The sequence below is a fragment of the Botryllus schlosseri genome, chromosome 4 (genome assembly GCF_051294905.1).
Source record: "Botryllus schlosseri isolate E-star chromosome 4, Bs_hap1, whole genome shotgun sequence".
Lineage (NCBI taxonomy): Eukaryota > Metazoa > Chordata > Ascidiacea > Stolidobranchia > Styelidae > Botryllus > Botryllus schlosseri.
The window spans coordinates 27712466-27728084 of record NC_137239.1 but is presented as its reverse complement, the minus strand read 5'-3'; the positions used below and the strand labels follow the sequence as shown (position 1 = coordinate 27728084).

General features: G+C 40.1%; 1 protein-coding gene across 1 annotated transcript; it reads right to left on the bottom strand.

Moving 5' to 3' along the window:
- Positions 1 to 101: 101 nt before the first annotated feature.
- Positions 102 to 11915, bottom strand: LOC145437681 (uncharacterized). Its single transcript, XM_080314961.1, has 5 exons — positions 11801 to 11915; positions 8579 to 8762; positions 3595 to 3777; positions 3395 to 3505; positions 102 to 477 (listed from the first exon to the last, which is right to left on the bottom strand). Exons 1-5 carry the CDS (start codon positions 11854 to 11856, stop codon positions 250 to 252), a joined length of 762 nt encoding a protein of 253 aa, XP_080171087.1. The 5' UTR covers positions 11857 to 11915; the 3' UTR covers positions 102 to 249.
- Between the last annotated feature and the right edge of the window lie 3704 nt (positions 11916 to 15619).

The following is a 15619-nucleotide window of genomic DNA, read 5'->3' as shown; positions in this document are numbered from 1 at the left end:
TTAATAGTATGCTATATCATGTTATTAACACTGCAATCATGTTGACAGTTTCGGTATATAAGACACGTTGTATAAGGTCTGCATGAAGGCAAACAGCGGCAAGTTCAGACAACTTTATCACAATTAGATGCATATAATTTAACTTTGAATATATTCCGACACCAATTTGATTGATATAGCCCGGTTGCTCTTAATGTAACTAAAAAGCAAGCAGTAAAGCATGTCGTTATAAAGAGGTGAATGTATGGATTAGCTTTCCAGATCTTCGAGCTCTGGAAAGTACCGTTTCAGCCCTTTGGTCATGAACTGATCAACGGTGAGCGGCTCGACGTCAGTGCCTTCATCGCTATCCGCATTGCCATCTTCGAATTCAAGTTTACGCATCACAATTTTGCCGTTCGCTTGCGCAAAATATCCGACACATCTCCGATTTTGCTTCTGTTTCACAGGATCTGTTGGCGGGACGACTCTGTGCCTCTGAACAATAGCCAGCTTATTAGTGGACGTCTTTTATATTAGAATTTTTCCTTGACTCAGATCAATTTCTTGAAAATGTAAAATTATACGACTCGACTTGAGACAAGTCATAAAATATAATTGTATAATATATTAATATTAAAATAAACCTGAATATTTTCGGCCGCCACCCCTCAGGAGTAATCGCCAGCAACGACAAGCTATACAACAGCGGTTCTTGAAGTATGGGTTGTAAAGGGTGTAATTTTGGGTCGCAACTGCACCAGAGCGAACTTTTAATATGTAGACTAATATTTGTCGAATTTCTTGCATCAAAAATTTCTTCACACTTCGTTTTACTGAATGTTAGTTAGTACATATCCGAGGTTACTATGTTGGGTGCTATGGCCAATAATGCACATTCAAGTAATATATTTATTGCACAAATATATTGAAACCCGAAGCTTTTCAAACTGACACTCTTCAGGGGCAATCGTCAGCGAATGAGGAATTTCAAATACTCATATTACTCCACATTGAAATAGCTAACACTTATGTCATGAAAAGTCTGTGTGCAAAATTTTTTCAAAGTTTATGAATGAATTCGATCAATAATCAATATTGTGGGTCGCCTCTGCATACCACTGGGCAAGGACAGGATTGGTCGGCGCTTAGACATCAGTATTGAAGATTTCGGCGAACGTTTTGTGCAAAGATTTCATTTTTCATTTTCAGGAGAGGGCTCCAATACTAAAAGCAAGAAATCGAATGACAATAATTTCAAGTCGTTTCGACACCTATCTTTTCATTGTCTTGCAGTCTTGTGGTGTTTTGAAATCAATGAAATTTCAATATCAAACTGAGCTGAAGTCAAATAAATCTGCTACGAAATATTCTACTTTATGGTCATGTACAAAAATGTGGCTGGCCTCTGGCTACGCCAATGCATCGGAAGTGATGTTTTAGTCATCAACATCCCAAATTTCGCGGTCAGGCTAATCAAATTTCGGTTGGCCTTGCAATTTTACCTTGACTAATTAATTTCGAGAGTTATTTCGAGGGCCACACAAAACCTTTTCGATGGGCCACGGGTTGGCCGCCCCTGTTTCAAACTCTAGGAGTTGCTGATAGTTACCCTCGATGACTGTCAGCCGAATATATTCAAGTTTACTTCAATATGTACATTAGGGTTGTCCAAAATTTGGAAAATCTTAAAAATACCCTGTGATTGTGTCTCATTCTATAGATTATTGATAAAAAACAACAATGAGCCTCAAAGAAGCTCACAGGAAAGCTGGTAAGATTTCGGGCAAAGCGTTTGAAAGTAGCTGGCCAAGAATGGGCGTGCCACCGACCATAGAACATCGAGAAGACTTGTAATCAAATAACCACGGCTCTTGATTGGCTAATCGGCCATGCTTCAATGATCACGACAGCAGCAGCTTGTTGATTAGGTGTTCAAGGAGTCTGTTACCGGCGGAGATTCTGAAAGCGCATTGTTGGTAGGTTGGCGGATGATGATTTAAGATTAATTCAGGTCATGTTGAGGTACGAAATACATTATGAACAAACAACAGCTGCTTCACAAAAACGTTTACAGCATGACTGCTCTATTGTGAAGGAAATGGATGTAGCCTACATGCTGTGTTTTCATCGAGGGAAAGCAAAGGCGCTTATGAAAGTGGTGAGCGAATTCCCCGTTTCAGAAGGTATCCATCATCAGTGAATACAAATATAAAGCTTGACACTGACACTATACCGTACTTTTCGTGATCTTATTGGGCTCAAGCTGTAATATATAGGTGACGTTTTGAATGCTATAGGGATCGGCTGAATCAGCGGGTTGTGCTTGGCACTCATCACATGCTTACAGTAAATGGAATGCACTTGTAAGTGTTGCTAAAGTCCCTAATGATAACGCCGAAAAGAGGTGTAGATGTACGCACATGCTATGCTGGATATGGTATGCCAAAGTCCTTATTGATCCCGCAGAAAAGAGGTGTAAAGAAAAGCACAAACTATGCTGCATAGTACATAGTATCCAGCATTGTTTGGATATCATATCAAGCATAGTCTGTGCTAACATCTACACCTCGTTTCAGCGGCATCATTAGGGACTTTAAAAACACTTACAAGTGAATTCAATTTGCTGTAAACATTTGATAAGTGCCAAACATAACCGTCTGATTCAGCCGATACCTAGACCATTCAAAACTTCAACTATATACTACAACCTGAGCCCAATACGATCACACAAATTATAGTGGCATTGTTAAGCTTTATATTTGTATTCAATGATGATATATCCCTTCTGAAACTAGAAATTCATTCGCCACTTCCATAAGCGCCTTTGCTTTCCCTCGATGAAAACAAGGCATGTAGACTACAGCGCGGTTTCCTTCACAATAAAGCGCTCATGCTTTAGACGTTTTTGTGAAGCAGCTGTTGTCTGTTCATCAGTATTTCGTACCTCAACATACCCTGAATCAATCCTAAGTCATTATCTGTCAGCCTACATACAATGCGCTTTCAGCATCGCCGCTGGTAGCAGACTCCTTGATCACCTAACCAGCAAGCTGCTGCTGTCGTGATCATTGAAGTATAGCCGATTAACCAATCAAGAGCCGTGGTTTCGCGATTACTAGTCCTCTAGCCGTTCTATGGTCGGTGGCACGCCCATTCTTGGGCAGCTACTTTCAAACGCTTTGCCCGAAATCTCAACGGCTTTCCTGTGAGGTTCTTCCAGGCTCATTGTTGTTTTTTATCAATAATCTATAGAACGAGACACAATCACGGGGTATTTTTAAGATTTTCCAAATTTTGGACAACCCTAATGTACATAATTCAATTGCGTATTAAAGTTCGGTACATCCACGAGTCTCCTCAACATATCTTTTTATTGAAATGAATGTTTCCAACTAACAAACCATCAACTCACAGTAGCCCGCAGCCTCTTGCCGCTCCATTCCTGCATAACCTCTCCGACATTTACCACAATCGCCCCTTCAACGGGTACCACATCTACCAGGTTATTTGAGACATCCCTAACCTGCAAAAGACATTTGCGAAAAAAGTAAAACTTGCATATTCTGCGGCAGTAACTCACACAAACAGTAAGCAGTGACGAATAAATCGTACCTGCAGACCGCCCATTTGGTCTTGGAAGAGAAAACTCAAGGTGGTTATGTCGGTATGTTCTCCAATTCTGTTTTCAGAGTCCGGATCGCCATCTACGACTGGCATATATTTGATCGATTTGAGAACTGAAATATTCCCTTTCTGGTTCATGAGAGAATGGGCTTCGCAGAAGTAATCCTTGTCCTTGGAATGCAGTCACGGAGATTATGACACAGGGTTGTAATGACTCGAGTTGCGATTTTTTGGTGACTCGACTTGGCTCAAGTCATTTTCTTAAAAATGAAAAATGAGTCGACTCGAGTCCATTTGTGTATTGACTCGACTTGTAATCGAGTCATTGCGCATGACTCGGACCAAGTCATATGACTCAAGACTGGGCCTACCAAGACAGGAATTTCATTTGCAATTTCGAAGAATAATGAAGTTAGCACACTAATATTATTTCGTCTATCAGTACTGGTACCGGTACTTGAAAATGCTACCAGGAACTGTTAAAAGTGAGGAAAATTAGTATATTATGAATGCGAATCATTCGATATCACCGAGCAAAGATGTAAAATGTGGGTTTCACACGACATTAACACGGAACTGAGAAGTCAACACAATGACTTGAACTCGGACTCGAGTCAAAACACTATGACTCGAACTCGACACTCCACTCCGTGACTTGGACTCGGACTTGACTCGGTGGTGAATTGAAAATGACTTGACTTGACTCGAGTCAAAACTATAAAAGTGACTTGTGACTCGGAACCTTATGACTTGTTATGATACCGGTTACATCAAATAATATCTGAAACATGTTCAAGTGAACATATATTTACAAGACAAATGCACTTTGTGTTTTGATCTGACTTTCTTAGTTTACATAGCCTATATTTTGTTCTTATAGTTGTGTTCCAAATTATGCTCATATTACAAACCAAAGATTGTAATGACTTGTGCGATGACTCGACTCAAGTCCGACTGGAGATTTTTCAGTGACTCGAATTGACTCAAGTGAATTTCTTAAACACTGAGAATGACTCGACTGAGACAATTTGTGTATTGACTCGACTTGTAGTCTAGTCATTGCGTATGACTCCACCAAGTCATATGAGACTCAAGCGGATTTGTAAAAAAAATGGGCTGAACATTACTTGAACTAGAAACTGAACAGGGAACACACAAGGACTTGACTCGGTGATGAATTGAAAATGATTCGAGCTGACTAGAGTCGAAACTATGAGATTTACTTGTTACTCAGACCTGGTTACAATACTGCCTAAACCTTTACAGTATGAATTTGACAGAACGATCATTTTCATTGCTTTATAACTTCTAGTGCATATTCAACACACATGTGCCCGATTCAGTAAGATAGTGAAGCTTTCAGGGAAGTATCATGGAAACTCCCTCTGAGCTTGGCAAATGGAAAAAAAATATCATCCACAAGTCAAAACCGCCATATGGCTTGTTCACGTATCTTTGAAAAGCTGAGATTTGTGGCAACATGCTAGTGTCATATTTACAGTCGCATAGCACAATCTGGTGTAGTCATTGTAAGAAGTCAAAGGAAGTTTTGAAATTTTGGCAAATTTCCCAAAATAGGCACTTTTGTACCGCGAGTAGGCCTACGTCTTGACAGACTATATCATTCTAAAACAGTCTTAAAGGCTCAATTTTTGGACATTAAACTTTTCACCTATTACAAAATATTTGAAGAGCTTCTCAGAGGTACAGAACTTCAATATACAATGGCATAGGCGCCGAACCTGGGTATGCAAGGTATGCCGCGTATACCTACACATATTTTTAGGTATGCGGCATACCTAGACTTTCGTTTGGCATGTATCGGCATAATCGTCAATTGTGCTATTTAGAACAAATCGCGATGTATTTCCGTTTACGACATTACCTGCTGCCGCTTATGTGAACGAGGTAACCCGTTACGCGCTGCCAATTAGCGAGAAGCCCGTTGCCAATTGCGAGATTTGTCAGTGCATAATGCAACGCGACGCGATCTCCCGCAGAGATGCTCGTGAAATTAGGTCATTCATTGCCGTGCGCTGCGCTCGGCAATCTTCACTGGCCTGATTTATCGCGTCTGCAATATGCCCGGTGCGCACTATACCATCGTTGGCCTGCACAATAGGGGTATTCAAAAATGACTTTTTTTTCTCAAATTGTACTGGTTACTTGATAAAATTGTTAGGTTACCTAATTTAAGCCTACACACCAAATTTGGTTCAATTCCAGCCAGCAGCCGCATTGCTGCAGGAGTACAAAGTTTCTATTTATTATATATAAATAAATTAACAAAAATTTCAATATTTTCTGTTCACCTCATGAAAGTGTTAGGTTGTCTATAGAAACGATGTTCACCAAATTTGGCTCAATTCCAACCAGCGGAAGCGATTATTGATGTCAAAAAATTTTGATTTGAATAAAATAGTATTTACGGTGGGCACAACTATAATAAATATTTAAAGAATTGGTCACCGCAAATACTATTTTATTCAAATCCAAAATTTTTCGACGGCGATAACTCAGCTTCCAGTGGTTGGAATTGAGCCAAATTTGGTGAGCATCGTTTCTATAGACAACCTAACACTTTCATGGGGTGAACAGAAAATATTGAAATTGCGCATGGTGAACAGAAAATATTGAAATTTTTGTTCATTTATTTTTATATAATAAATATAAACTTTGTACTACTGTAGCAATGCGGCTGCTGGCTGGAATTGAACCAAATTTGGTGTGTAGGCTTAAATTAAGTACCGGTAACCTAACAATTTTATCAAGTAGCCAGTGCAATTTGAGAAAAAAAATCATTTTTGAATACCCCTACAGCACAACCGCATCTGCACTGACTTGGTGCGCACGATATCATCGCTGGCCTACACAATCGCATCTGCAATAGGCCGGGTACGAAAGATATTATCGCTGGTCAACTATCGCGTCCAGGGCCTAGCATGCTTGGCCTCCATCTCTCGATGGCTTGGAGACAATGCCGTTAAGTGTATGCTGATTAGCGATTGTGATTAAAGAGTGACTTCGCGACACAGTATGACATCGAATGTCAGTAGACATGTGCGATTGTGCAGTAGTGCATGGTAATTGAATTCCGCTAGTACTTGAACATAACCATCAGAAGATGTGTGTCAAGGCTTGAGTTGTAAAAGACGAGAAAGGTTTGTACCACATGAAATCGGTGCCATGATAGAACAGATTCCATAACAACTCGGAAATTTATACTTGCGCAAATTGTCGCCGAGGTTACGTAATACGCATATATAAGCGGCGTATTCAATTGTTCGTGAGATTTAATGAACTTACGAATTGACAGCATTTCCGGACTCGTTGACAAGCTTACCATACGAGTAAGTTCGTCAACACGTAGGTTGTAGAGATTGTATAATCGACATTTACGCATGCATTTTACCCTAATAAATCGATGCTATGTTAACCCTAATTATCAATTCTGTCACATTATGACATCATTCCTTTGTGACGTCACCGAACCCGCTCACCTACGGAAAGTTAGCGTCAGGCGCCTATGTACAATGGAGTAATGTATTCATATTGAAATAATCCAAATATTTTCGGCGATTGTTGAGATGCAATGTTCTTTCAAATTCTCTACTAGTTGCTGACGATTAGCCAAACCCTAATAAATCGATGCTATGTTAACCCTAATTATCAATTCTGTCACATTATGACATCATTCCTTTGTGACGTCACCGAACCCGCTCACCTACGGAAAGTTAGCGTCAGGCGCCTATGTACAATGGAGTAATGTATTCATATTGAAATAATCCAAATATTTTCGGCGATTGTTGAGATGCAATGTTCTTTCAAATTCTCTACTAGTTGCTGACGATTAGCCAAACCCTAACGAGTGTCAGCCAAAAATATTTATGTTTATTTAAATATGAATATTCAATTCTTATAAAATGAAAGCCATAAATTTTGCCGTTGGCAAACATTTGTTGGACAACCCTGTTTGCACGAAAACTTATTGGGAGGACAATATTCGTATTATCGGGAGGAGCCGTTCAGACTTTCATTTGGGTGAATTGAGCTTAAGCGCTCTCTTAGTCCGATTATTCAAAATTTCATGCCTGTGACGTCATCTTTTGTGATACCATTGTTGCTATACAATGTTCTTTCCATTTCTCTACTAGTTGCTGACGATTACCCCTGACGAGTGTCAGCCGAAAATATTCGGGTTCATTTCAATATGAATTTAGTATTCAATTGTATAAGTTCTGTACCTCAAAGAAGCTCTTGAAATATGAATATAATATTCAATTAAAAATATTCGTAAAATTGTGCTTCTGAGGGCAGGCCGCCCTCCGTAAAATGAACACACAGGGTCGTAATGACTCGAGTCGAGTCACGATTTTCTGATGACTCAACTTGACTCGAGTCATTTTTTCAAAATACGGAAATGACTCGACTCGACTTGAGTCAATCTGTGTATTGGCTCGACTTGGACTCGAGTCATTGCGCATGACTCGAACCAAGTCATATGAATTGAGACTTGGACGGCCGAGACCGACATTTGATTGTAATTTCGAGGAATAGTCAAGTAACCACCCTATTGGGATTTCGTCTATTGCTACTGGTAGCCTACTTGAAAATGCGACCATAAACTGCTAAAAGTGAGGAAAATCAGCATCATGTAAATGCGAACCATTCGATATCATCAAAAAAAGTTATAAAAAGGGGGTTTAACAAGACTTTAACTGGAAACTGAGCAGTCAACATAATGACTTGGACTCGGACTCGAGTCATAATCCAATGACTCGGACTCGACCCTCTGCTCCATGACTTGGACTCGGACTTGACTCGGTGGTGAATTGAAAATGACTCGACTTGACTCGAGTCAAAACTATAAAAGTGAGATTGACTTGTGACTCGGAGCCTTGTGACTTGGTTACAACCCTCTGAACACACATTCAAATTTACGTAAAAAGCCATAATCTCAAGGATAACCCACCTTCAGTTTCATTCCATGTCCAAGTGCTCTCATAATTCTCATCACGAGCTTGCTTACAGTGTCAGCAAATTCAGCATAACGTTCTTTCATCCCAGGAACATCTGGCCAGCGAATATCCTCGTTGGTGTATGCGTCAAGGCCTGTACGAAAACCCTCGTACATATCAACCTGTTTGGTGTCTGCTCTGTCGAACAAGATTACCAAATCAGTGAACTCAAATTTATTTCTACGCCTGACATGCAGCCAGAGGTTAGTTAAGAGAAGTTAAGCAGAGCACCATCCAGGGTTGTAACCAAGTCACAAGGTTCTGAGTCAGAAGTCAATTTGGCTGTTGTAGTTTTGACTCGAGTAAAGTCGAGTCATGTTCAATTCACCACAGAGTCAATAGGGTGGAGTGAAAAATGGAAAATTTTGAATTTCAAGACGGACACTTGATATGCTTAAGTGCCTGATTTTACCTAAAAACGGTTTAAAAATCAATAATTTAGTTGTAACTTTTTTTCTGTTTATTTTTAAGACAAAGTTCTGTGGAAGTGAGATAGAAACTTGTTGCTTCTGCATCTTTTAAGCCCAAAATCAGCATTCTAGTGTAAGCGGTTGTCAATATAAAGCGAAATTAGCTATGCCTGAACATATCGATATCGAAAGCTTTGGTCAACGTGCATCAATCATTTTGTGCTTAGGTTTCATCGTCGACAGTCTTTCTGTAAGCGCAAACGCAAGGTCGCATATTGGATGATACTTTCTCTCGTAATTGCGAATATAGTTAGAATCAATCTGGTACATTAGGCGTTTTTTTCATTTTCAGGCGGGGTAGGCTTAGTAACAGTATTAAAAGTAGGAAATCGAGTGACAACATAGCGTGAAAAAAATTTTACTCGAGTTAAATCCACCTCAAAATATTCTACTTCATTGTAATATACGAAGATCTACCAAAAATGTGACTGACCAATGGATCTGCCAATGCGTCGGAACTGATATTAACTATACTCATCAACATCCCAAGTGTTGCGGACACACTAATGAAATTTTTGGTTGGCCTTGCAAGTTCACAATCTGGGCAATCCATTTTTTATTATGTAACTAATTTCGAAAACTACCTCACGGGCCACTCAAAACCTTCATATGTGGCCCGCGGGTTGACCGCCCCTGATTTAAACACATAAAATACAGTTTTGGGGAATATTTTACAATGACCTGTCCTGATATACGAGACTTGAATACGTCGAGTCAAAACACAAATTGAGTCGAGTCATTTTCCATTTTTAAGAAAACGACTCAGATTAAGTTAAGTCAACAAAAATTGCAACTTTGCAACCTTCTGAAAACAAAGTGATGGGGTCAGGATTGTAATGACTTGAGCCATGACTAGCGTTGGGACCCCGGGAGATCCCGATCCCGGGATCCCGGGATTTGAAGCAATCCCGATCCCGGGATTAATCCCAATGAAATCCCGGGATTTGTAAACATCATCTACCAAGGCTTACGGAGCGCGATATCTCTTATTTTGGTAATAAAGTAGTGTCACAAACTCGGCTGATTGTCTCAAACAGTGGTCTGAAACACGCGGCCCGTGTCGGCATTTTAAATTTTCAAGTATTCGAAAATATTTAACTGGAAAATATCTTATTTCGGATTTGAGAACTTAAAATTCACTCTAAAACCACTCCAAAAACCTGAATCGCTATCACATATGAAATGTCCACTAACTGCGAAATTATAACGCGACAGCTTTTACGATGACATGATGCATTTGTCATCTCGCATGGTGTCTAATTGTCTATAACTCATTACTTCGCTAAATTATGCCAAACACAACAATATTTTTTTTAAAATATTTAAAAATATTACTTTTTCGTGGTAAATGTGAATATTACAATAGTGAATCACATTTTCACAATGTGTATGGAATGCCAGTCTGCAAGGTCCGTCAGATAAGGCCTACTTGGAAATACATATTATACCCCTATTTGGTGCTGCGTCCCGCCGCGTCATCATAAACTACGAAATTGGCCCGCGAGCAAATTTGAGTTTGAGACCCCTGGTCTAAACGATGGTGCTCTTGGTGGTTGCATGGTTTTGCGTCATTATTACACGGAATAAATGTTGTTGGTGTAGCTTTTACGTGTATTTTACTACTTTTGTAATCCCTGGGAATCCCGGGATTGAGAAGCGAAAACCCCGGGAAATCCCGATCCCGGGATTTCAAATTTGATCCCGAAGTCCCAACCCTAGTCATGACTCAAGTCATTACAATCCTGACCCCATCACTTTGTTTTCAGAAGGTTCGGATGCTGACGTTGTCAAACAGGCCTACGCTATCAGAATCAATTTTTGGCCTTTCATCCGCAAAAATTACAAATAGCATTCATATTTGATCCACAGCCCTAAATAGCGGGTTCTGTAATGATTCCAGGACAAAACTTGTGGCCAGTCGGTGGACATTTTCAGCAGCATTTGAACCGGAGATTTCGGGGTCATGCGTTAAAAATTACACTCTGCAAGTCAAAACTGCCTTAAAATCACATAGAATATGTCAAGTTCAATAAATCAGCTGACTTCAGGCATTTCTTATCTCATTCTCAGGTGATATTAGCACATATTTTATCTGATTGCAAGCCTATAATTAACTGCGTATTAGTTGATTACGATCAGTTGCAAAACATATGTTGGGAACAAATCATGGTTGTGAGTTGTGACAAGTCAATTTTGGTGACACGGCATGCGGCAATTTGTATATCGACTCGACTTGTGCTCGCGTCATTGTGCACGACTTGACCAAGACTCGAGACTCGGACGACCAAGACAGGCATCTCATTGCGACTTTGAAGCTAAATGTACCATATGATTGGTATATCCTCTATCAGTAGACTGGCACTTGAAAAATAGCTCCAGAAACTGTTAATAGTAAGGAAAATTAGTATGCCTACATTATGATTGTGGGGCATTCGATATCACCCATGCAGAGTTATAACAAAAAGAGTTGAACATGACTTAAAATCAAAACAGAACAGTGAACAGCATTGACTTGGACTCGAGTCACAACACTTATGATTCGGACTCGGACCTTGTGACTTGAACTTACAACTCTGGAAAAAATCAATAAATTTCTCTATACCCAAAATATTAATTAATTCATACATTTCTCATCCATCATTCTATCATATTCCTTTAATCATTTAAAATCCGAAATACGAGTACTGAGTAGACCTATTATCTCACTTTGATTTTCCAACTGCATCGTATACGAGGGTCACGTATGCGTTGTTAAACTTCATTTTCGCTTCCAAGGGTAAGGAATAAAAATGTTCACTTATCTCGTTTATTTCATCAACTTTACTCCTGCAAACAATAAGTGACAAATCAAAAATATATTTGCTCGCCGATTTCTCCCAATCCAGAGTCAGTTAAATCCTCCTCTGGCACTTGCAGCCCATACTTTGAAAAATCAATCATTGGAATGCTATAACTCATATCGAAACTTGGTCGCGTGACCGATCAGCAAGCAGGAGAAGTGAAATAATGGTTTGTTAAGTCTATAGTATTTTCATGTTCATCATGAATTTAAAACTGGCATAGCAGTAGTATATATTAAACTTCAGTACAACCACCCAGCAACTTTCACAGAGCCCCACTTCCACCGATATGTTGTATATTCAATTCTCAACTCTGCAATCCTCCTCTGCACTGCAGAGTCCACACCTCATCTCATGTCAGCATAAACATAAACATAGTAACCATAGTGTCGTAAATGGAGTGGAAACTGCGAGATTGAACGGCTCAATGCATTTGGGTACTATCATGCTTTCCATTTGGCCAAATGCAATTTTACGGCCATTTTCGACCGTCTTGCTGAGCGCTAATTTTTTTTTTATAACGGGTAATAATGGATGTCAGCGATTTTTGAGGATTTCGGCAAAAGGAGCAATTCCGAAAGTTTTCGCTCAAATGCTCAATAGACTACTCCTTGTCGCTTCGACATCTTCCTGTCATTTCATTGTATCGCATTTTTGTGGTGTATTGAACTGATAAAATTGCTAATAAACCCAATGATGATGCTGTGTTTTTAGGGCCAAATGTTTATCGCCTTCGAACTAATTGTATCATTGCAGTTTACGTAGTCACAGGTGAACGATAGAATGTAAACATGGAACGGCAACGACCGATTTTGCAACTTCGTTCCGCTTCGCTGAGGCTGGAGTGGAGAATTGTTTTGCGTTTTGGCAATCCAAAAGCTATCTTCCAGAGAGAGAGAGAGAGAGATGATATCCTTTTTCGCCTGCACCATCGAAATGCTTTGACGACGGAGTTGCGATTGCGATACGGCCGTGACGTCTTCTAGTCCGCACCCCCGTTTTTTTCTCCTCCATGCTATCCGTGATTGCTGAGCGCCAAGCAGGATAGCTGCGGATACCAATTTCGAGTCTTTGGTATGACCCGGCCGATCGAACCCACGACCTACCGATCGAGAAGCCGGACGCACAACCATTGCACTATCTCGCTATCCAGAGCGTAGAATTTTCTGAATCTGGTCTTGATCGAAAGCTACTGTCGCACCCATTCCGAAAATATAAATTAATATATGATCAGGCACAGATCCACCTAGAATCCGCCTTCCAAGTCTGAAATATCGGCATTGTTCGAACAATCAGAGAGTCGCAACGTGTCATTGTTATGGTCATTGTGTCGCGTTTATCCGATTGTTCTGAACAATGCACATTTCAGATATGGGGGTCAAAGACTGGAGCGTGACCACATTTTTATTCATATTTTTGGAATCAGTGCGACAATACCTTTCGACCAAGACCAGTTTCAGTAATTTTTGCGCTTTGGAAAATAACGTTTGGATTGCCAGAAATCCTACAGTCGCTTACGCAAAACAATTCTTCACTCCAGCCTCAGCAAATCGGAACGAAGCTGCAAAATAGGTCGTTGCCGTTCCATGTTTACATTCTATAGGACTCAGTGGTTCCCAACCTGTGGTACGCGTACCACTAGTGGTACGCGAGGGTCTTCCAGGTGGTACGCGAGTACCTTCAGTTTTTTTTTCGACCGAAGGAAGTTATTAGTTCAGTTGGGTTGATTTTGAATTTTTCGAATTTTTGTGACTAGTGGCGAAAAAACAATTCCATGCATCTCATCAACCCAGGCTGATAATGCCTAGTTTAATAGAATTTGTTATTATTAGGGCGATTTTGCTTTTTAAAATTTAGCGTTAAGTCATAAAGTTGTCAAAATTGTTTACGAAGTCAAAATTTTTTGGACCCCTCCATTTCGTTTGTATCGTAGATTTGATATTTTCCAGCTTGTAGCCCACTTTATAGGCCTACCGTTGTAGGCGGCCCATTGTCTGCTCATCGTGGATCAAAAACTGATACACGAAACAAATAGGTTGCCAATTGATATGGTGTTATGCTCAACGTATCGCAATATCCTAACTGAAGCAAGACTGCTTGACATAGCATGGTTATTTTATCAAGAAGCGCGTGATGAAAAATGGTGACGCATGACAACATTGACAGTATGAAGCAACATGTTGTGTCACCAGCAGTGTACGCACAGCTCCAGTGTTGCCAGCCAACAACTACTGCTGTTAAACGGTATTCCTCCATTCTTGGTAAGCTACTTAGTAAGGACAAACACTTTCTACCCGAGAATGTAAGAAAGTATATTTCGTTGTACCACAACAAATTTTAATTAACTCTATCATAATACGTGGTGTAACTACTGGGCCAGATATCGTTTTTTTTTCATGTCAAAATTTGTCAGTTTTTAGGTCAAAAACGCTTTTTCGTAAGGACAGACATTCCCACTCCCTACCAGAAATGAATATAACATTATGTGCGAAAACACCTAATTTGCGTACATGATGTCAAAAATTGGTTAAAATCAAGTTTTTTTAGGTCAAAATCCTCCGATTTTCAGGTAAAAAACTCGCCCTAGTTATTACACCTCACATAGCTCAAATACGTGAGTATGATGTCATAAACGGTGAAAACATTTTGAACGCCTACGGCGTGCGTAAATTATGTAGGTGGTACGCGAGCACCGCATAAAACCTCGAAGTGGTACGTGGGTGGAAAAAGGTTGGGAACCACAGCTATAGGTGAACTGAATGATACGTCATTAGGTCTTCGACCCTGGACTCCTTGGACATCCCTGGTCTAGCACCCCAACGGTCTCAAGCGACCCTTCTCTCTTAACTGCGAAAAAGGCTAGATTCATTTCTCTAATTGACGTTTTATTTGTATTATTGGCCTACCATTATTTTATCACAGGATACCAAGAAGACAACAATTCTCTTGAAACGAAGTCGCGCAAAGCGTGAAGAAAATATTCGAGGTGAAGAAATCATCACTTAATAATTCACTTCATGTTGATTCGCGACATTATATTGTGAGTGTCTTGATCGAATGAAAATATACAATCTAACGGTTATTATTTTCAGAGGCGCCGTAAAAACAGCGACACAGCGGAGGAGCCCAAGTAGTCCTTATAAACCTCGGACACTTCGAAACCCACTACAACCGAACTACGATTCGAATCGAATCGTCTCTCGTGTCGATAGCGGTTGATTCACCGTGTAGTGTGCATGCCTCATGCTTGCATCGCCTAGGCAGGACCGTAACTGCCACCACCCCAAACCCCTGATTGGGGGAGGGGCGAGCACAAAGGGAACCAAAAATTATTTTGTGAATTAACGCCCGATTTACTGGGGTATAATAGAGAGAGAGAGAGAGAGAGAGTCTTTATTTCCCATCCAACTACAATACATAACTAACGGCAGTGCTGGTGGTACAGAAAATATGCATGCACACTGCACGGTATTCGGTATTAGATAGGAATGATCGGTACGACCGTGAAAGGTCATCTAGTCTGATGACACCAACATCAAACAGGTACACTTGACTCTGAACAGTCTGGCTGTAAAAAATGTTTAGTTAAAAAAGGAAAATAGAAAAAAAAATAAACGATGGTAGCAAATGATCAATGAAGCAATGTCTGGGCGAGGTAGGGGAACAGTGTTAGTATAACGACAAG

What these genes read in the sequence shown, in the direction of transcription:
- LOC145437681 (XM_080314961.1), bottom strand. Translation starts at nt 11,856, where the DNA reads ATGAAGTTTAACAACGCATACGTGACCCTCGTATACGATGCAGTTGGA. An exon ending in GATGCAGTTGGAAAATCAAA is followed by an intron (nt 8,763 to 11,800) that starts GTGAGATAATAG and finishes CTTGTTCGACAG; the next exon opens with AGCAGACACCAAACAGGTTG. An exon ending in GCAAGAGGCTGCGGGCTACT is followed by an intron (nt 478 to 3,394) that starts GTGAGTTGATGG and finishes GCTATTGTTCAG; the next exon opens with AGGCACAGAGTCGTCCCGCC.